Genomic DNA, 23094 nt, shown 5'->3' on the forward strand with positions numbered 1-23094 from the left:
TTATTTAAATGGTATTAAAAGTCTCAAATGGGTTCATCTCCATCCACATTGTCACAATTATGCCATTTGTTTTATTTGAATTTCAATAAATAGATCCTTTTGTTGACAGTTTTTAAAAATATCAGTTTTCATTTGTAGTTGAAGCTTTGTTAGGATACACTGAAGGTTTAGCTGCTGTGTGTGTTGGAAAGGTTCCATGTACCAATGGGGCTGATTAACAGTAACCCAACCAGGCATTTTCAAGTAAAACACATAAAAAAATGCAGATTTATATTATTACCAAAGTATTGGTGGAAAACATGCAGCCTGGGTGTTCTGAAAAGATCAAAGCAGAATTGGAAGGCACTTATAAGAAGTACATTATATACGGATGAACACTAAATTGCCTTATGAAAGTGCTGGGGACTGTGGCGTGTAGGTGGTTTGTATCTCCTAACTCCGCCTCTTCTAGTACGGATTCCACCTTTCAAACACACTTTTTCTGGCCTGCAAGGGGAGGTGCTGCCAAGTGACATCATAGGGGTGGGGAATGGGTGGGTCTGTGATGTCATGGAGCAGGGAATGGGCGGGTCTATGATGTCAGGAGCAAATTGGGGAAATTAAAGCCTTCAGAGAAGGTAGGAAGGGTTTAAAAAAGAGGGTTTAGCAGTGAAAAACTTTAGGCAGGGGAGAAGGAGATGGGCAATTACAAAGTTACCGGCACCTACAGACCTACAGATTTACTAGCTAAAATACAGACCTGGAGGCAACCCTACCTTCTAGTCTTCTATGAACTGATAAAGTCAGTAAAGCAAGTAATCACTAGGGATGTAGCGAACCTCAAAAAAAAAGTTTGCGAACCCGTTCGCGAACTTACGCCAAAAAGCGTGAATATTCGCGAACTTTGCGAACCCCATAGACTTCAATGGGAAAGCGAACTTTAAAACCTAGAAAAGCCATTTCTGGCCAGAAAACTGATTTTAAAGTTGTTTAAAGGGTGCCACGACCTGGACAGTGGCATGCAGGAGGGGGATCAAGGGCAAAAATTTCTCTGAAAAATACTTTGTTGACACAGCGTTGCGTAAAACCGCAAATGGCAGCTGGCAGACCCAGTGGAAATACGCGGCGTTTTTTGCTATTTCGCACTATTAGCACCATGGAAACGGGATTTGCTTACACCAGTACTAGGCTGAAAAACGCCATGTGTGGCTTGTGCGGTGTTTTTAAGCTGAGAAAAAACGCAGCGAAAAAAAACCGCGGCAAACCCAAATTGCGAACATCGCGAAAAGTTCGCGAATTTCCGAACTTGCGAACACCCGATGTTCGCGCAAATTAGTTCGCCGGCGAACAGTTCGCTACATCTCTAGTAATCACCATGAGATGCTCCCATCTACCCTTCCATCTCTCCTTTATAAGGGACTTACCTTCCCTTACCGCTCTCTTTTGTACCAAAATGATCCATTTGGTACCTGTGTCATCCAGAACAGTGGACCACCCACACTTTTTTGTAATTTTTTCTGTTTCCATATGAATAATTAATTAATTAATCAAATACAATTTTTTTTTTAAAAAGAGAGAAAAATGATTGAGCATTGGTCCTTTCTGCTTTTATTTCTTATTGTCAGTTTGGCAGTTTTGTTGTTGCATAAAAAATGAATTAAAAAATAATCGTTCCTGTTCCATGCCCATTGATTTATGTAACGGCAGGCATAATGCATTATTTTTCCAGGGTTATTTATGTAATAAAAATTCAATAGCAAGAACTGTATTTCATGTAAATGATAAAGCTGTGGCCGACTCTCACCCAAGCAGGAATGTTGTCTGTGTGGTATTTGCGGAGTTAGTTAAAGTAAAAGTGGCGTTTCTATACCTAATTCTGCGTAAGGCAACTTTCACGATGCCGCCTCCCTTGCACCCCCTATGCTTAACTTTACAGGGCTGGAGGGGTTTTGTGGGTACATTGCAAGTGCAGAGAGTGCAATTGTTTTCTGGGCAGGGATGCCATGAAATATAATATAACCCAAATGGTTTCACTGCTGTGTTAATGGAGCAATTACATCTTTGAAAACAAATGTTACAGGTCTATTGACAGCTTTTCAGCATGTTGGTCAGAAGGCGCTTTTCCATCTTCGGCTTGCTTGTATGGGCGCTTTTAGAAAAAGACAGAAAAAGATAAAAATCAGGGTTTAGGTTATAGGTGAAGCAGTGTTAACTCTCACACATAAAAGGAAACATCAGTGGCGTAACTAGATCTTACTGGGCCCCACAGCAAATTACATTTAGGGTCCCAGTACACTGGTAATTTAACCTTTCTACCAAAATATATTAAAATTGTTAATTAATTAGTGTCTTTCTGTCTCCCTAGATTCCTGCCCCCCCCTGTAGTTAACGCTCCCACATAGCATACAGCTACTTCTGCAGGGATTTCTGTCTTGTCAATACTAAAGGGGGCGGCCACACCATTCAGGAACCAGTGCTTTAAAATCTGATCCTAAGAATGGTATGATAAACAGGCAATATCTTAAGGCAAATCTACGCCATTTGGCACCAAGTAAAGCTAAAACTTATGGTAAAACAGTTTTTTCTAAAGCATTTGCTCATAGCTCTCACTCCGTTTGTATTATTGTCCTTTATACACTGTACATGGGCTCACCCAAACCATTAGTAGCGTAATTATTTTAAACTCTTTCTTTACTAGACCAAGGTTTATCAAGGTTAATTGTAAACAATGACTGGCGTTTTGCTAAAACACCTAGGGGCTGATTTACTAACCCACGAATCCGACCCGAATTGGAAAAGTTCCGACTTGAAAACGAGCATTTTGCGACTTTTTCGTATGTTTTGCGATTTTTTCGGATTCTGTACGAATATTTCGTTACCAATACGATTTTTGCGTAAAAACGCGAGTTTTTCGTATCCATTACGAAAGTTGCGTAAAAAGTTGCGCATTTTGCGTAGCGTTAAAACTTACGTGAAAAGTTGCGCATTTTTCGTAGCGTTAAGTTTTAACGCTACGAAAAATGCGCAACTTTTCACGTAAGTTTTAACGCTACGCAAAATGCGCAACTTTTTACGCAACTTTCGTAAAGGATAGGAAAACTCGCGTTTTTACGCAAAAATCGTATTGGATCCGAAAAATTCGTAAAGAATCCGAAAAAATCGCAAAACATACGAAAAAATCGCAAAGTACCGATCATTACGAAAAAAAACGCAATCGGACTCCATTCGACCCGTTCGTGGGTAAGTAAATCAGCCCCCTAAACTACAGTGATGAGAATTGGTTGGTAAATCAGTTTTCACTTGGATATATTATTTGAAATGTTCTCCTGTTCCATTTGCTCAAAACTATAAAGGAACTGTCAATATTTCCATGAACAAAGCTTGAGCGTATTTACATGTGTATGAAGATATTATAAGCTAACAATGACATCTGGTGGAACCCAGTAGTACTGCTACACAGCTGGCATTTTAGAGCAATCTGCTTTCTCTTTCTTTCAGGGCTTTCTGATGATGCTCAGAGTGGGTCCCCATTTCTTAGGTGTCTGTCATTCAGTAAAATCAGGTATGCTCAGGTATGGAATCTCTAAAACAGAATTGCAAAAGGGAAAGTTGTGCTTATGACCCTCATTACACACCCTTTTAATAATTAAAACTTGTTAACAGTGAGCACAACTTTCCCTTTTGGTATAGTTTATACAGGGGCAGTGGCCAGATCCATGCTGAAACTTTCATCATTCCCAGCTACATTTAGGTGATCCCTTTGATATCTAACATTCTTAGTAATAGACCTGACTACTCAGGAACACATATAATTAGAGGATACCAATCTGTTTCTAGAAATTAACATTCCCCCACGGAACTAATGTGAGATATTTCACAATATTGTTTAGAAGTTCAAACTGGCCTGACGTTGGTTCACTCGTGAGCCCAAGAAGATGAGCATTCTGTTCCAACAGCACACATGCTGGAAAGACTGTTTAGGGGTTCTGTATATGATGTTAGCAATTAATCAAACTGAAGGGACAGCCCATTTACCCCAATCCTGTTCAGCTAACAAAGTAATCACATTTTCACCAGCATTTTCCATGCATAATATCCTACTGGATGAAGATGTCTGGAGAAAGCTGCCATTACAAACACTTACAAAACACATTAACTTTTTCAGTTTTTCCCAGTGATCTCTTACTTATCTTATCTGCAATAATATCTTCTCACAAATACAGAGACCGGCTGACATTTTTGGAGTATTTACCATAGTTCTGAAGAACTGATTCACTTTGTTTTTCTTCAGTGTTCTCTTATCGCCCTCACCGGTGGAAAACAAGTTTTGTTGACTCATCTTCTGAGATGGACTTTGCTCCTCTGATGATGGACCATTAGCAACTGATAATGTTAAGGCTGGAGAAAAATAATACATAATGAAGAAAAGTTGTGACTTCCAAGGCCAACCAATTATAATGTACTAACAACAATCCTTCAGATACAACATATCCTTTGTAGACTCTTTGGAACTCAGTTGCTAACACTAGCCAAATCTGCAGACTGCAGTACCCTATAGCAACTTGTAAGCCATTATCTTTGACCGGTGGACTGCTGGTAGAATAATGAAAGCAAATGTTTGATTAGTTTATATGGGTTACTGAACTGGTATATGAGACCCACTGTGTTTCATTTACAAACACTGGGCAAAGTTGCATTTGGGCAGCAACTTATATCAACCAATCAGTAATTAGTTTTGTTCAGTCAACTGCAGGAAAATACTAGAAGTTATTGGTTGCCATACATCGCTGGTAAGGGAAAATGTGCCCATTGTTATTAAATTAGTCATATTGTATTTTATATGAGAGCAATTAAAGACCCATGAACACCAAGAAAATAAAATAAAAAAATGAATAAATAATAATAAGTATTGAAAAATAAAATCAAAATTGAAGAGGGCTTGTTACAAAGCTAAACACTTTCTTAAAGAGACATCACCCTTTTTTCTTATTGAGATATATATATATATTTGTATACTTAACTATCATTATAAAGTGCATATAATTCAAATATACATACAACTCCAAAGTGCACTGTGCAATAAATATAAATATATACAAAGAAATCTATTAGTAAAAAATATTTTTTGCAAAACACTCAATAAAAGTAAACAAGAATACTTATTTAAGTAAAAAACGTTGTTCGTGTATATATACTTGAAATGACAAAGGAGTATCTTTTTATATACATGAAATACCAAATAAGTTTTAAATATATTACGATTAATTCGTATATATATGAACAAAGTTTTTACTGGAATAGGTATTCTTGTTTAGTTAGATTTTTGGTATATATGTATATTTATTGCATGCATGGAAAAAAAATGTGATGCTCTTGGAGCGCGAAACGCGTAAGGAAATAGAGATGTTGCTTAGATAGAGTAAATTGTTTTTACATTTTTTTTTACAGATACCGTTGTGGTTTTTTGAGCGCCCTTTTCTCCAGCTTTAGTGTTTAGCTATGATCACTAATTGCCATAAAACATGTCTGAAAGCAGCGCCATGAATGGTTTTATAATACTAATACATGTGCATGAAAATCTGAAACCTGTTGTATTTCATATAGAAGATAAATCAAATGATTGACAGTCCTTCATTTCTATACCTGGTATGGTGGGCATGGATCGGCTCGCAAAGCTCATCTGCTTAAGGACGGAAGGAGCTTGTTGGTTCACTGTATGTTCCGATAGGTTGGTGTCACTCATAAATTCATGTTTCCTTGATAACTGTAACATGGGAAGAAATCCAATTATACACAAAAAAGTGGACATGAGAACTGATGGAGCCTGTTTAATTGTATTTGTATTTCATCAAATAAACTGTTGTGATTTTTATGGTGCAGTTTTAATATTATATTACACTAAATATTTATGATAATAAACACATATCTCTTGAGATCTGGTGATTTATATATGGATACCGTATATGAATACAAAGTAAGCCCTTATAAATTTTCAAACTCAGTAATAAAATACTTTCGATATGAACACTGCTAGAAACCAATTCCAAAGGTACATGTTGTATTGATTTTAAATGTTTAGGTACAAAATATCTCATTTTCTGCTGTGTCAACATGCAATGCTTTGTAAAAATGAAGGTCCCTGGCAAGGAGGTGTCTGTAGGAAGAAAGGCAGACAATTAGACTGGGATGGATGATATCTTCTATAATGGAGATGCAGTGGACAAAGGCACATACCAGACCATAGCAAAATATCCTCATTGGTGGGACAAGCCCATAGAACAACTCCCACAGTTAAAGACATGCAGTGTCAGACTGAGGGACCACAAGAGAACCTAACCCCAGGGGCTGACCAAAGACATTAGCGAGCCTGACTTCAGCCCCTCCCCCCAGCTATCACCGCTAGTGGTGAGCAAATCTATCTTGTTTTGTTTCGCTAGAAAACTCCCGAAACTGCTGAAAAATTTGCAAAAAAATTTGCAAAACGCAGCTACCACGTATCTTTTTAATGCAACTGCAACTTTTTTGATGCAACCCTGGCTATTTTTCTCGCTTACCATTTTTTTGTTTCTGCAAAATTTTTCAGCCGTTTTGGCAAAAAATTTGCCAATAGCGAATGAGCAATTTTATGCCAAATACATGCCATCCACTAGTAACCATTGCCCACCCTGCGCTATATACAATCAGAGCTTATATCTAAACAAAATATGGAGCTTAAGGGCTTATGAGGCTTAGTGAAGTTGGGACCCAAAAAAATGCACTGAGCATAGATCAGTGCAAAACATTTTAGCCCACTCCCCTTTCAGCTATAGATACTGGGACATGCCAGTATAATGACTACAGAAAATGAATAATGAACATTTTAACCTGTTTGCCTGTGCTCCTACATCATACATAGAAAACCAGACAACATTTCTTTTCTGACAGTGCTTCTCTGCTGCTTCTGTCTGCCCTTCCTCTGCCAAACTAATATTCATTAAAAAAATTCCACAGCCATTTTTAATTTTTTTTTCTCTCCTTTTTTAGCACTGATTTTGGAGTGGAACTATGAATGCCGAACGCCCCTTGGATCAGTGTCCACCAGGACTTTTTCCGGTATCCCAGTGGGCCAGTCCAACCCTGAACACAAGGTACAGGTATGGGACCTGTTATCCAGAATGCTCCAGACCTAAGGTTTATATATTAAATAAACCCAATAGGCTTGTTTTGCCTCCAGTAAGGATTAATTCTATCTTGGTTGGGATCAAGTACAAGGTACAGTTTTATTATTACAGAGAAAAAGGTTTAATTTGGAACTTTCTTTCAGGCAACTAACATCACTGCCTAGATTACTTTAGCAGCACACTTTGCTCCAGTAAGAGCCTTTCCTCAAATTTGCTTTTCATTCTCCATCCTTGTGGCACTTTCCTAATATTTGTCCCATATGTATGTAGGGGTTTACCAAAAATGGGCCCTTAGGACAGGAACTCCTAGGACAGGCCACAGGGTGGTGCTGGTAAACAGGGACACTGGGATGACTGGGTTGCTAAACAGTTAATGGGGTGTATACCTGCAGTTCGGGTTTTGGCCACAGGGTGGTGCATAGGCCCATATAAGAGGGGATGCAGCCATGTGCTGAGGGTCAGAGATTTTAGCCCAGGGGCTGCTCAGGTAGTGTGCACCCCTGGCACAGTTTAGATAGTAGTTCTATAATAGGTCGCTCTAGGAGTGATATGTAGGACACCGGGAGTTTAGAATGGGCGGACATTGCCCCTCCAGGAGTGGAAGTGAGGTTAAGACCTCCCGGCATTACATCAGCCGGAGTGCAGGGCCATAAGTGGTTAGGTAGGTGGACAAGGTCACCGCTAGCCCAGGAGGCTGGATCTGAGGGGGCTTAGGCGTGAGTACCGGGGTGGGCTGCCTGTGGTGATGCTGCCTAGCGCGAGTACCGGGAAGGGCCCCAAGAGGGGGTGCCTTTTGGCGTGAGTACCGGGGAGATCACCTAGAAGGAGACACTTGGCGTGAGTACCGTGAGTTGCCCAACAGGAGAAAGCTCTCAATGAGTAGTGAGGAGATAAAGCCCTGCATGCTGTGTGAAATAATATGTGCCACTCCTGGAGAGGTCCTGCCCTAATAAACTAATTCATCTAATTCATCAGATTGAGTGTGTATCTGACTGTTTCCTGCACAAGGATCACCTACCTGCCGGTAAGCAACTACCCCAGGGAGGGGCAAGGTACTGGGGGCTGTGTGTGGATCCAAGGCAGAGGTACTAGAGATTATTAAGTTCCCAGGGGGTGGATCATAGTTCCACAACACCATCCCTGGGTGGAGGCACGCCTTTAAGGGAGAAATCCCTAATAACCCCCATAGTAAGCGGGGGCTCAGGACTCCTGTAGCGCCAAAGAACAAGTAATCAGCAGGTAGCAGCACAGAATAACCTAAAGTGGGCTACATGTAATAAAAGACACTAAGTTTGCCTAGTAGCAGTAACCCATAGCAACCAATAAGCATTTGCTTTCAAGCAAATTCTACCTGCTAATTGGTAGCTATAAGTTACTGCACTTGGGCAAACATAGTGCCTTTTATTACATAACGGCCAAAAGCATTTGAGTAGATTCTTTTGCAATTACTTTTACTAGCCTAAAGTGGGAACATAAAAATATATAGCTTTAACTAATAACAATAAACATTTCTTTGTATAAAGATAGGGTTCATCTGTTATTGGCAAAAAATGAAAGAAAGAAAGACAGAAAAAGAAAACAAATGACATTGTTCCCTAGCCCAAATGCTGTCACTTGCCTGCGATTAGAATATTAAATGTTAATTCAATGGAACAGAGCAACTTGAAAGCAGCATCCAATGACAAATCAATTCTGGCTTCGACAATGCAAAACAACAATAGCAAAAAAAAAACAAATAGGGAGGGGTAAGAAAGGGACAGCTTAAGAAAACGAATTGATACTACTTGGCAAACTGACAGATCGCATCACCTAGGTACCAATCAAAATGGGCATTTTCTTGGACACAAAAATCAGCACATACCTGCCATCCAAACATCTAGTCCTTTCTCTGCCAATAATTGCCTATTTCTGTATTTTCTTTGGAACTGGGGCTTGGAACTGGGGTTTTCTACATAATCTTTCTGTAATTTAGATCACCATCTAAATTACAGATCTACTAAAACCATGCAAACATGAAATAAACCCAATAAGAATGTTTTGCCACCAATGTGGATTCATGCAGGTTAGTTACCAGCAAGTAAAAGGTACTCATGTTTAAAAAACAGAATTATTTACTTAAAATGGACTGGGATTGGGCCTTCTAGCGATGTGGGATTTTTATGGCACAATAGCCCTTTCTGCACTATAAAAGCTACCTATTCAGTGTGTAACATTGACTTGTTGCTTCTAGCATGTATTTAAGAGTGTGCTACACTTGGACTGTCATAGGGCTTTGATTTGTATGCCCTGAGCTTTCTCCCTTGGCATTACGCCCTTACTCTGGTGATTTTCCCATGGTACAATCAGCTCTGTTTCATCCCCTTCTGTTGCCTCTGCCCTCGTCCACGAACCAAACAACATGTTACTTTCTATGTATTACAATCACTGCCATAAACTGATTTTTTAGGACAGCTATGAGACTCTAAGAAGCCCAGGGACTGTTTACTATGATATATCTGATGCTTAACTTTCATTTATTTTCTCTTGTACTAAACTATTCATCTTCTACTGGGCCACCAGATGGCAGGAGAAGGCAAAATAATCGAGACCAGTTTCCTATAGAGAAACCTGTGCCTTGTGTATGAGCTCATTTAATTCCAAAGGGAACCACATGCACTCATGACACAGCAAAAATTAGCATAGGATTGTAATGAAAGCAAATAAAACGATAATTTTTGGCTCACTAATTTGGACCTGAAATTTTGCTAATTAAGCTGCTGAGCGAACTGCATGCAGAAATGAAACAAACTGAGAAGAGGAATATTAACAAATAGGATCCTTTTTTCAGTCTCACCAGTGTCCATTTTGCCCATCACCCTGGTTGCAGATATCTAATTATGGGCTCTGATAACTCCAATATACACAAAATGTAATATCTAGCTCAGATAGATATATCTATAGATATGCATATGTTCTAAACCAGCAAGGGACTTGAAAAAAAAATAATCCGATCGTTTGGCCCTGGGGCCAAACGATAGGATTACATTTGAGCTTATGGGGCAGTCGGTTTGGGGACCGCATCAAGGAGCCGATGCGGTCCCCGATCTGACCAGATTTTCTAACCTGGCCAATCGAGATCTGGCCAATTTCAGGCCAGATATCGGTCGGCCAGGCAGCTCTGTTCTGCCCATACACGGGCCGATATCGGCAGTTATAGTCGGCCCGTGTATGGGCACTTTTACTAACTGAATCCCAGGATGAACAGTAGCCAAGGTGACCCGTGCACAGTTCTTTAAAGACATGGTGCCGCCAGCTTGACTCCTTCTCAAATTGTTACGGTTAGTGACTATGGACACTGGGGAGTGCCTTATTTATTGGGGCCCCTTAGGTTGTTGGTATTTCCTTTTATAGTTATCAGATCTGTTATTCAGAAACCCGTTATTCAGAAAGTTCCTAATTACAAATTAAGGTTGTCTTCCTTAGATTTCATTTAAATCGAATTTTTAAAAATGATTTCCTCTCTGTAATAATAAAACAGTACCTTGTACTTGATCCCAACTAAGATATAATTAATCCTTATTGAAGGCAAAACAATCCTATTGGGTTTATATGTTGTTTAAATGATTTTTTAGTAGAGATCCAAATTATGGAAACCCCCAAGTCTTGAGAATTCTGGATTACAGGTCCCATACCTGTATTTTATGGCTTCTAAAACATTGTGCATTAATACAAAGTTACCAATGTAAAACAAGACCGAGCCAGCAAAAGCATTTAAGAACCATACGGTAGATACAGAAAAGCTCTCATACAAGTAATTATAAATGTTGAAAAAGCTTTTATATGGGCAGGACATGTACTTAAGGTGCAATTTTCTTTTACATCTTATACCACTGAAAACCTTATATTGCTAAAATATATGAAAGATGACTCTGCCATCTTACATGGAACCTCTGGGAAATCTGGAGCTACAGTGTTTAACAGTGTAAAGGTGCCTCCGATTGCCTGCATTCCTAATACAGATGGTTATTCATTGCAAATGTGTGAACTGCAGCCATATTGCTTTAATTGAAAAGTTATATTAATATGTGGGTAATAAAGGTTCATATATTTATTGATTTTAGCCTTATGTTCATATCACATAAATATGTTTCTATTAAGTTGATATTAGTAACAGAACAGTATAACAAAACTAATATTTGGGTTGGGAAACAATGGTTGCATACACTGGCATAACTATAAAGGAAGAAGACCCCATGGTCATGGGGGGGCCTGGGGGGAAGGAAAGCCTGGACTGAGGGGGCGGCTTCATCTATAGTATAGAAAGGGAGAGGCTGGGGATGAACCCATGTTTAGACTTGCACATTGACCAACTATGGATATAGGGCAAGGTTATAAGGACAAGTCCAATTATCAGAGATGTTCTATAAAATGTATGGCTTTGTAGTGAAATGAACCTGTTCCAGGTTCTACATTAACATATCATTATCAGTTTAAAAACTTCCTGAAACAACTCTAAGGCATTTAAACCAAAGACTTGTGCCCCCCTACATACCTGTATCAGAACTGGACCCCACTTTAGTCATGATGATAACGAAGTAAATTGGAGTTTGGGGGCAGGACAGGAATGAATGCATTGTTTACACTTTGGGGTAGAGGTTTCTTTTTAAACCCATTAGCTTTGTGCCAAAATACTTGTAAAAAGTGATACTGTCATGTCCCTGTACAAATATGTAACCTGCCAGTATTAATGTAACATAGCATTTTACCTGATGCAGCAAATATAAATAAACTAAACTAATAAATGATATTATATTTGGGCCTTATTTGTTTTAGATCACAGCCTCAGCCCCAATCCAGCAGAAAACAATTTAGCTTCTAATAATGACACCCCTTTGGGGGCACAAACTAGGATTTTTTTCAAGAATAAATGGGGTTGCATTTTTCACTTACAGCTCTATTCATTTACAGGAAGTCCTACAATGACAAAAGTGATGTGCGGCTCAGAAAAACTCAACCTGCACCCGAACCTAACCAGCAAAATGTTGCCATTGTAGGACCTGCAACCAACCTGTACCCATGTCTTTCTGCTTTATACGCTACTTCTGCAAGTGCCCTGGGTTCCAAAAAAGAGAAACTTTAGGAGCAGAGGAAGAGTGTATCTCCCCATTATGATCTACACCCAACCTGAGACTGCAATGGTCACCCAAATTTTAACCCTAACCCGCCTGACCTAAGTTTAAACTCATGGGTCCTGTGGGTTGCAGTTCAACCAGCACATCACTAAATTGCAACTCTATTTAGAGTTAAACAAAAGAGAGCAGGTGCAACAGTAGAACCACCCAGGACTGGGATAGACTATAGGAACAACCTTCCCAGGGGAAGTGGAAATCTGTACCAGCCAGGAGTGCCTTTACACTTCCAAAAGGTACTAGATCCTAAGTCTGAAAACGAAGAAAATTAGGTCTACACCTTTGTTTTTGTCTGAATGGGACATGCACTGATATCTAAAATTCCCCTTTTTCTTATCCAAACTGAAATCAATCTGATCAAAATGGGGCCTACAGAAACCTGTTGGGAGAGGACTGCATGAATTCATCAGTAGGGCAGACCTTCCTACGAGCTCCATACACTGGTTAAAAAGCTGCTGATTGGCAGGACTGGATAGGGCCAGATTTACTCTTAAACAGCTGCCTAGTGCAGATTATAACTAAGCTTTCCACAATATGTCTGATTCTCTATTTTAATATATAATTGGTCCCTGGTCCAAAGAGCGTACAATCTATATAGCAATGCATGAGGAACAGGCAAATAAAGAGACTTAAAATAAAAAAGATCCCATGTTTCATACAGGTGCAATTTATATTTTCCGAGAAAATAAGTGATATTTTCTGTTTAACCAGATAAAACTTAGCAACAATCCAGAGTTTAAGTAGAAAAAGATATTGAAAAATATCCCCAGTGGGATTCTATAAAGTGAACCGAGCTTTAAATGTAAAAGGCAATGGAGTGCTTTTATTCCCCAAATAAACAAATCTTTCATTAAATATAACCTGCATGAAACAGCAGTAAATTTCACTTTCAGTCTAACGCTAGAGCGAAACATCAATTATTTTTATAGCATGGATTTCCAAATCTTAAGACATAAATTATATGTTTGCTTAGGGGTAATGCAATTACATTGGTGTATTTGCCTGTGTCTGCGAGCCTAACATGATTTCTGTTACTTCAAGGAAATTCACTGCTCATCTCGCATCAATTTGTTTAAAATTCAACAAGCAAGAAAGCAAGATTTATTTCAGAATCTTAAGACATGTATGGCGCTTCCTTCAGGAAAAGGACCATAGTAGAGTTTAAATAGTTTGGGGATTATGTGTTATTGTACAGTGTATATGTTAACTGGTCCAACTAAGTTGATGAACCCTGCTTATAGTAATACCCTGCTTTATTGCTGTAGTATCTTCTTTCCTTTCCGTGCTACTGTGCACCTGATCTTTGAAACAGGGGGCCACCCCGGAGCAGCACTATTCCCCTATAAACTCTTCAGTGTTACAACACAATACATAATGTTCCTATAGCACCTCAGGTTCCCAGACTTATCTGAGCCCTATATGCTGCTACCATTTACTGCCCCAACTGCCACCTTGCTTGAGCCACAGTTGTCCATACTATTTAGTCTAACTAGGAGGCAACCTCCACCCATGCTACCCTGTCACTAACTCGTGCGATCTATGACAGATGCCTATTCAGGACCAAAGAGGCCCAACTTTAGGGGTTGTGGCCACTGACCAAACTGTGGAAACAATACCAAGCAATAAAATATATTTGACCTCCTCGCATGTATCTATCCAATTATACCAATTCCTAGACTGACTTAAGTCACTGCCCCCTAAACACCCACCAAAATACCTATGCAATTACGGCACAAGTATGGGATTTGTTATCTGGAAACATATTGCCCAGAGAGCTTAGAATTATGGGAAAGCCATCTCCAAAGACTCCATTTTAAGCAAAGAATAACTTCCTTTTTTTTCTAAAAAGTGCCTTGTACTTGCTGGCAACTAAGATGCATAAATCTATACTAGTGGCAAAACAAACTTGTTGGTGTTATTAAATGTTGACTTGATTTTTGTCTTGTGATCCAAATGATGGAACTTGTGATCCAAATGATGGAAAAACCACTTATCCAGAAAACCCCAGTTCTTGAGCATTCTGTATAACAGATCCTATATCTGTATTTAAAGCAGGCATATTAGCATTCAAATTGCACATTTCTGGCAAACAGCAATTAGTACTTCATGGAGGGCTATATCAACTTATATAGTTATATGGGTAATGAAATAACATACACAAAGTTTGCTCCGGGTTTAGTACACCATAGTAACAAATCAGCCAGTAAAGGCACCCTGCCTATTAGTTGCTTGTGGTTGCTATAACTAAATGCAGCAAGAACTGTATTCTTTGTAGTCATTTTACTGTTGTAATCCCAGATCATCCATTAAAATTTACATTGTCATTGCTTTTTTATTCTAAACATGGCAAAAGCGCTGTGATATGATCTGTGGCACACAGTTACTCACACGTTTGGACAGGGAAGATTCAGGACCTGATATTTCCTCTGTAAATACAACACTGCTTCTCTTGTTTTTTTTCTTTGATCTCCTTAATTTAACCTCAGGCTCAGCAGTTCCTTGCGATGAATTTGTTTCTGTTTCTTGGTGTTTGGCCTTGGGCACTGGAACATCAAGCTCAAAGCTAGAGGGAAAAAAGCAAAATCAAACCATGCTGAAACAAGCTGAAAAAAAACCAAATAGGCCACTAGTTATGAGCGAATTTTTCCTGGTTTGATTCGCTGAAAAATCCCCAAAACTGCTGAAAAATTGTCAAAAAGGTGAAAAATCTGCTACATACGGCCAACACAAGGCTTTTTGATGCAAACGTTACCTTTTGACACAACTTTTCTGATGCAGGACAATGTTTTTGATATGACCGGGACTTTTAGGATGCAACCAAGATGTTTGTTTTTTTTTAAATTTGACAATTTTTATTATTTCTTAATTACAATAGACATAACAAACATATAACATGGGTATAGCCTTTCTACATGCTGATCACCTTATATATCTAGCCTTCAGGCCATAAAACTTTTTATTAGCTGTACTCTATACTCAATATAGAGTAATAATTGAAGAGTAGAGAAAAGAAAGAAAGGAAGAAAAGATGGGAAAGGGAAAAGAGAGAAAAAGAAAAAAAAAAGTAAGTTAAAAATAGGTATTGAAAAAAACCGGACCCTATAATACTGAATTAGCAAATATATTCATTAGATAGCCTTATAATTTTCCCAGCTTAGTCATTTTTTATGATGTGTGCTTACTGAATTTCTGTTTCTAGCATCAAAAAATTCAAATTTTTCAGTTAGTTCTAATAAATTTACCATTTCAGACATGTCTGGGATAGTATCTGATTTCCATCTTTGCGCAATTAAAAGTCTGCAACCAAGATGTTTTTGAGGCGACCACAGCTTTTTCTCAGTCCAAACACATTAAAGTCAATGGACATTTTTCTCTGCACATTTTTTGTTGCGATAAATTTTTACCACAGTTTCGCAGAAAAATTCGCTAAAAGCGAAATGCGAATTTTTACAGTGATTTCATGCCTAGCAAAAAACGCTCATCACTATAGGCCACTGCAAGTAGTAATTATCAGATATGGACATTTAATTCTATATATTATTCACTTGCTATTTGTATAATATTAAGAATACATTTATAACCATTTATAACCATGTCTGTAATTTCTCTTCAAAATAATTTCTCCAATATTTAATTCTTTATTTTAGGACTTCTTTTATTTATTAATCAAAAAATCTTTAAGTATTTTTAAATAGGACTCTATCTCTCCTAAGCATCCCTCATCTTTTCATCTTCACATTTCGCTGCCAGTGCCCCTTCTCTGTACATGGGCACTAGCAAAGAGTGGGTGTATTCCCTTTCGTTCAGATCCTTTCAGTCTTCCAGTTCAAATCAACAAAAACCATTTTACTATCTAGCTATAAACTAAAACTAGTAACCCATGACAACCAATTAGTAGGTATTTTAAAAACACACATCTGACTGGTTGTCCCTTTAATATTTAAAAAATTATAGGAAAAAAATGTATCATAAATATGGACTACAGTTTGAAATAGGGTTGCCACCATTAGCAGCGTTTGTTACTGGGCAGGGGGCGGGCAGTGATGTCACGGGGACGGGGAAGATATGGGGCCGTGAAGTTATGGGGTGGGGAAGAGGCAAGTCGTGATATCATTGGATGGGGCTATGACACAGCTGTCGACGATTTCCCGATCACCGCGTCAGTCTCAGTGAGTCCTACCTGGTTTTCCTAATTCTAAAACCGGACAGGTAGAAACCCTAGTTTGGAATCATGGATAAGTAAACTTTTTTGCCTGGTACAGTTTTGTGTTGAAATTTGTGTATCCACCAGAGTCGAATAACTGAGTATCATCACAAGAATTCTGCCTTGTTTTTTGTTCCATAGAAAATAAAAACAAGGTTTTCTTGTACTAGAAAATAAGTGCTGGAAAAAATGCAGGAAAACTGTCAATGGCACAATTATAGTTTTCCCCATGCATTTTATTTTGCTGGTCCAAAAAAAAAAACCCCACTGGCATTATTAGAATTTGTCAATGTAAATTTTGTTTCACCAGGAAAAAAAATCTATTTTTGTGCTGAAAAAAAGTGCAAAATAAAAGCCAATAGCATTATAGTAATTTCCCCATGCATTCTGTTTAAAAAAAAAGTCCATCGACTCCAATGTTTTTAGCCAAATTTTGGCAACATTTTTCCATTTTCTAATATTTTGCATCGCAATAGCCTTTCCCTTTTATGTATTATTGGAAACTTAAACCTCTGTGATCCATCAATACATCAAAGTCAGTGTCCATCACGCTGATCACGGCATCTGTCTAACAGCCACACTTGGGTTATTGTGTGGTCATTTTCTAAACACCAGTAATTATGTTTTATTGAACAATTCTCCTGCATTAAGCACTGCTGTGAAACTGCCTCAATTTGATGGCCGAAATAAAGAGAATTGTGGGGATGAGGTAGGTTTAGATCCTTCTGGAATGATTAAATCATGCTTTCTAACAGCTTGTTTTAGACAATTTTCCACCTGTCTGGGTAAATTCAAATTGTCTTAATCCTGACATTTTAAAATGACAAATGCCATATTAACATTTATTGTGCCATTAGCCTCACAGCTGGCAGCACTACACCAACCAGAAGAGAAACTGTTATTGTGACAACCGTCACATCTCCTGGTGGTCGACCAGTGTTACATGTTATGCCATGTTCAATGTCAACACTTCTATTTCCTAATAAAATACATTTAGCACTGTTCATGTGTTTTGTGTAGTTATTGCGGCAGGACTGTAGGGAACATGGAGAGTGACTATGTGGTTTTTTTCCCCCCCCTACCAAAAGCCTGTAGAAATTACTATACTTTTGTGCAATTAATGTTGAATGAAGAAACATTCATACATGATAAATGGGCTGCTCTGTGCTACAATTGCATCCATTTAACAAATATGTAGCTCAATTAATGATAATGTTCCATTTCTTTGTAATGTCTAATTATTCCCAACTGGGTTCTCCTACATATTTTTATTTAAATTGGTAACAAGCTTATTCTTAACACTTTTTTTGCGTTGCCTCGTTGGATTCAAATTCCTAAGCACTGCAATTCTCACAGCATTATTTGTCCTGAAAGGCTTAATGAGCACACATAGGGAAAAATAGATTAGCAGGGAATGCTTAAACAAACATAAATTACAATGTTTTTGCATTCTTATGTATGAAAACTCCCTTGCCAACCTTACTCTAATGTAAGAAAAAACTGAAGCAGCTTGGAACAAAACATAATTAGCTATGAGCTCAGTTCCAAGGGAAAAAGCTGGCATTTTTCACAATAATGAGGACAACACTCATATATTGTGAATGAATAAATAGTTAAGCACTTTCTAATAGCTACATTTTAAAATAAAGGAGCAGTGACTGTGACTTCCAGATACTTTGTTTGAAAGCACTTGTCACCCCAGATGTACAGTATCTATTGGTGGATTATGCATGCAGGAGATATTTCTTCATTTTTAATCAAACGTTATTGGACTCTTCCCCATGCAGTTGTATGGATACATTTCATTATCTAAGCGTTTGTAAGGTTGTACACAGTCAGTCAGATGGGAATTTCTGGCCAGTGCAGAGAAGGTGGAGTTCATTCATACAGTTTATAAAGACATCTACAGCGGCAGTGAGACTTTTTTTTTAATGAGGAAGGAAGATGGAGTTTAAACATAGTATATTTAACAATATTGCCAGTTTACAGGTCTGGGAAGAGACTGTTGCTTTCCTTAAGGGACAACACTCTGTATAAAGCAAGCTAAGCTTATTTTGCCAAAAATATAATAAGCAGTACTGTGTGAGATATCTCTGCTTTACAAGCCTCATGCTATTAGATTGTAGCTTCACACAAGAAACATCTGAGATGCAAGGGTACTAGACACATAGATGTCAGAGATCTATGTGTGAGAGATGATGGGCAGCACTCATAATATTGTGAATATTCTGGTGAGTGAGTTCAACAATTCCTCCTCCCTTTTCTGTCCTGGTACTTAGTTCTACAGTACAAATCATAAGACACATATACTGCATATACATGCACTTGAATACAGAAAACTAACTGTTGCCCTGGGTAGTTTTCCAGTCCAAGAAGAAGACATTCAGCCCTTTAAGGTATTAAGACAATCTATTAGAACAGCATCTCCCAGCAGGGCATTCCACACTCTCAATGCCTTCAAAGTGAAGAATTATTTGTGCTACTTCCGGTGACAAATCTGCTCCACAGGTCTAAAAGTTTGGCATCTTGTCCATTGTTCTTTTCTATGTGAAAAAGACCAGCACCACAATGTCTTCTAATATATTAATAAAGAGTTATCATATCCCCTTGATAGACTTCCTCCTGTTGACAGACAACATAATGAGGCAAATAGCTCAATTGAAACCTTTATATTTTGGGCAGGTTGCTTTAGTACTATATAAGTAATATAAATCTTGTTTCCTTCAGTCCTGGACTTACACAATAACATCAAATAGGCAGCAGCCATTTCGTGGGCACTGTTATTAAGGCAAGCTTTGTATCACCCAAAAATCGTGTATATGTTCCAGAATGGGGGACCAGATGCCCAGGCCCTTGCACTGGCTACACAGTTAGATGGTTAGGAGGGAGGGGGAAAGTGAGAACTGAATTGAAAGTTAAAGCACTTGCCTGCAATATATGATTGACAGCTGGGATTTTTAAATGCCTTTATAATGGGTTTGGATGTGTTAATATAAAAATTAATTTGGGTTTCTTGTTTAATTTGAAAAGGACTTTTATTATACAGCTTTTTATGTCTGGGTGACAGGTCCACTTTAAGGACATTTAAAATAGGCACATATATATGTATAGGCATATAATTGCACTTGTGTTTGAATCCAGCCACTAACCTTTCATTCGCAGGCTTAACAGGAGTGAAGCAATCAGAACCCACAGAGGACATTGAAATGATGGACATTTGTCTATAAGATCTCAGCATTGACCTTGGCCTTCCAACTCTTCCATCATCAAAATCTGGCTGTAAAAACAAGCATAAAAATAATTTACCTGTACAAATAAAAGTACATAAAACCTTTCACTTGATGAAGTTAATGAGTTAATAATAGAAAAACCTTTTTTTAAAGATCCCTTACTTGAGCATACATGAGTAGCTTGCTGTCCAACAGCTTTTAGCATGGGTTTGCATGCAGGTATTTAGTATTCAGCTCTTTAATAAATATCATTTACTTGCTGTTTGAACCATAAATGTCCTTTGCATACAGATATCCATTCAGTCTCTGGGCTTTTATTTTCAGTTGAGCTCTAGAAAATATTCCTAATTTGGCACGACAGTCCTAATAAGTGAATTTTATGTGACATACAGGTATGTTCATAGAAATGATAGAGGATGAGACTATGAGGAACATATATTAATATTTAAGATCTGTGTTTTTTGAGAAAATAGCAGCAAAATAATTTTTCTAATCAAAAAAGATTTTAAAAATTTGAATGAAAAAATTGATGAGCTTTTGGGAGGAGTAATTTCAACACTGAAGTTATTAAACAACAACCCCCTTGTACAATAAAAGGCACTAAGTTTGCCCAGGAGCAGTAACCCATAGCAACCAATAAGATGTTTGCTTTTTAACAGGTGACCAGTAAATTTTACCTTCTGATTAGTTGCTATGGGTTACTCCTGGGCAAACTTAGTGCCTTTTCTTACATAACCTCCTATTACATAACCCCAAAAAATTTTAAAATATATTTTAAAAATTTCATTTGACTTAACATGACCAGTTTTACATTAAATATGCCAAAAATCATGAAAAATCCTCAATCAAGTTTAATTGTGACTTTTTTACCCACAATCAATTTAAACAAACTTAAATTCAAACGATAATAAATTTAAATCCAAGTACACGTTTTGCAAATGAAATTGTTTAATTGCCAGTTTTACTGTTGCTATGTACAGGTACAGGTACAGGTACAGAATCCAGAATTACAGGGAAGGTCATCTATCAAGGTCTCAATTTTAATCAAATAATTAAAATTTTGTAAAAATTACTGCCTTTTTCAGGCCCCAAGCATTTTGAATAACTCTGGGTTAACTTCTATTGGTTTCAGGACTAAGCAGATATTGCTAAAGTTTGTGCACAATACTGTAATGTTACTGGTTCCATATTACTGATATTGGGCCCACTAAAATTTCCAAAAGACACACAATATTATATAAAAAAAAGATTTCATTTATTTATTTATTTAGGGACAGCTGAGAAAGAGAGAGACTGAGAAAGAGAATTCAAAATAAAATCCCAAACAAAATAAAATTAAGATATTCAATCAAAATGCCCTCCCTTTGCCCCTACCACTATGCTATGGGTACTTGTAACTGTTGCTGTTTTATTACTACAATCAGTTTTTGATGTAAACTATATGAGAAAAAAGCCAATGGCAGATAATATCAAAATAAAGGACATACTGTATGAATCTGCTGCTAATAAAATATTTCCACTCATGAGGCTTGGGTTTCATCTCATTGAGAGGCTGAGTATTTTAGAACTCTGTTTTTTATAGGGTGGCGTCATTTATTTTCAACTTTCGCCTCTTTTTGTTCTGTGCTTTGCCTGTGCCTTATACGTGACCATCTTTCTTTGTACTGAGCAGAACCTTTTTCTTTTTTGACAATAATGGGCGAGTGGTGAGTGTATATTTCTCATGCAGTTTTGCCTTCTATAATATGAATTAGGTTTTCACTAATCTACCCTGTCCCAGTTTGAGTCTGGCATTTTATTTTATCAAGGCAGATTTGTTTTATCTCTAAAACCAATTACCTCTCGTCCATCTGTCTCCTAACATGCGTTGACTGAAGCAAAAGATCACTAAAATGGTTTTCTTTTTCAAGGGCATTCTTTTATATCTGAATGGCTTTCTTTTTAGTACAGCTTAATGTAACTCATTAAAGGCGTTATGTCTAAAATGACAAAATAACTGACGAGCAGAGCAGACTGAATGACTTATGTTATGTGTTTTTCCCAATAAATGGAGAACACACATAGAACATCTGATGACAGATAAGAGCCCCCACGCAAATTTGATCTGCCCATTTCCTGTCTGAAAAAGCAATAGACAGTTAATGTTAATTCTTGCTTCAATATCTGACTCCCCGATGTCTGTGCAGGGCCTTTTATCTGTGCTCCCAAGTCTAAGGGGCTGATTTACTTACCCACGAACGGGTCGAATGGAGTCCGATTGCGTTTTTTTCGCAATGATCGGTACTTTGCGATTTTTTCGTATGTTTTGCGATTTTTTCGGATTCTTTACGAATTTTTCGGATCCAATACGATTTTTGCGTAAAAACGCGAGTTTTCCTATCCATTACGAAAGTTGCGTAAAAAGTTGCGCATTTTGCGTAGCGTTAAAACTTACGCGAAAAGTTGCGCATTTTTCATAGCGTTAAGTTTTAACGCTACGAAAAATGCGCAACTTTTCGCGTAAGTTTTAACGCTACGCAAAATACGCAACTTTTTACGCAACTTTCGTAATGGATACGAAAAACTCGCGTTTTTACGCAAAAATCGTATTGGTAACGAAAAATTCGTACAGAATCCGAAAAAATCGCAAAACATACGAAAAAGTCGCAAAATGTTCGTTTTCAAGTCGGAACTTTTCCAATTCGGGTCGGATTCGTGGGTTAGTAAATCAGCCCCTAAGTATGACCTCCATTTTGAAGTATTATTGCTATTTTTTCCCATATCTTTTTCTGTGCCGATCTTTAAATACAAATATTTAAGAGGAATACACAACCAAATAAAGTCCTTCGGCTTTTTTTTGTCCCCTAGTTTATTGTTTGTGTTCCAGTACAACATGTACAATATGTATTATTTTGTATTATGTATTGTTAATATTAATTATCAAGATGCATTATTATAATTATTAATAATGAAAGAGAATAATTAATATTAATAATGCAACTCTAGAATGAATGTGATAGGCAAAACCAATTTTTAAAGCTTCATGATTGGAAGATACAGTATATGCTCAGAAAATAAGCATTGGTGTAGGGGGAACAAACATGTAAACCTCAATAAAGAAAAGTCATACAGTATGTTCCAAACACAAGCAAACTCAGCATATCAAAACTGTCACATGAAATATAATTTTTTTTTTCCTGCGGATTATATTGGGCTTGTTTTAGGAAATATTCACTATTGTGTCTGTTAGTGACTAGTGTTTTCATTCTCGGTTATGGCTTTTACTTACTTATGAATAAAGTCCAACTGCATTAGTTTTCAGCAATTATTAATAATCTGCATACAATTTATTATTTTTCAATAAGGTAAGGAAG

At 37.6% G+C, this 23094-nt stretch overlaps 1 protein-coding gene across 1 annotated transcript in view; it reads right to left on the minus strand.

The window, feature by feature from the left end:
• Positions 1-1570: 1570 nt before the first annotated feature.
• The window catches only part of dock2 (dedicator of cytokinesis 2), a 350017-nt gene continuing 328493 nt past the window's right edge, over positions 1571-23094 (minus strand). The window contains exons 48-52 of the mRNA XM_031898788.1: positions 19661-19788; positions 14696-14870; positions 5623-5743; positions 4232-4377; positions 1571-2128 (exon numbers count right to left, since the gene is read on the minus strand). Coding sequence (XP_031754648.1) covers positions 2054-2128; positions 4232-4377; positions 5623-5743; positions 14696-14870; positions 19661-19788 — 645 coding nt within the window. The 3' untranslated portion in view covers positions 1571-2053. The remainder of the gene's footprint in view (positions 2129-4231; positions 4378-5622; positions 5744-14695; positions 14871-19660; positions 19789-23094) is intronic.

This window comes from Xenopus tropicalis, chromosome 3, assembly GCF_000004195.4.
Source record: "Xenopus tropicalis strain Nigerian chromosome 3, UCB_Xtro_10.0, whole genome shotgun sequence".
Classification (NCBI taxonomy): domain Eukaryota; kingdom Metazoa; phylum Chordata; class Amphibia; order Anura; family Pipidae; genus Xenopus; species Xenopus tropicalis.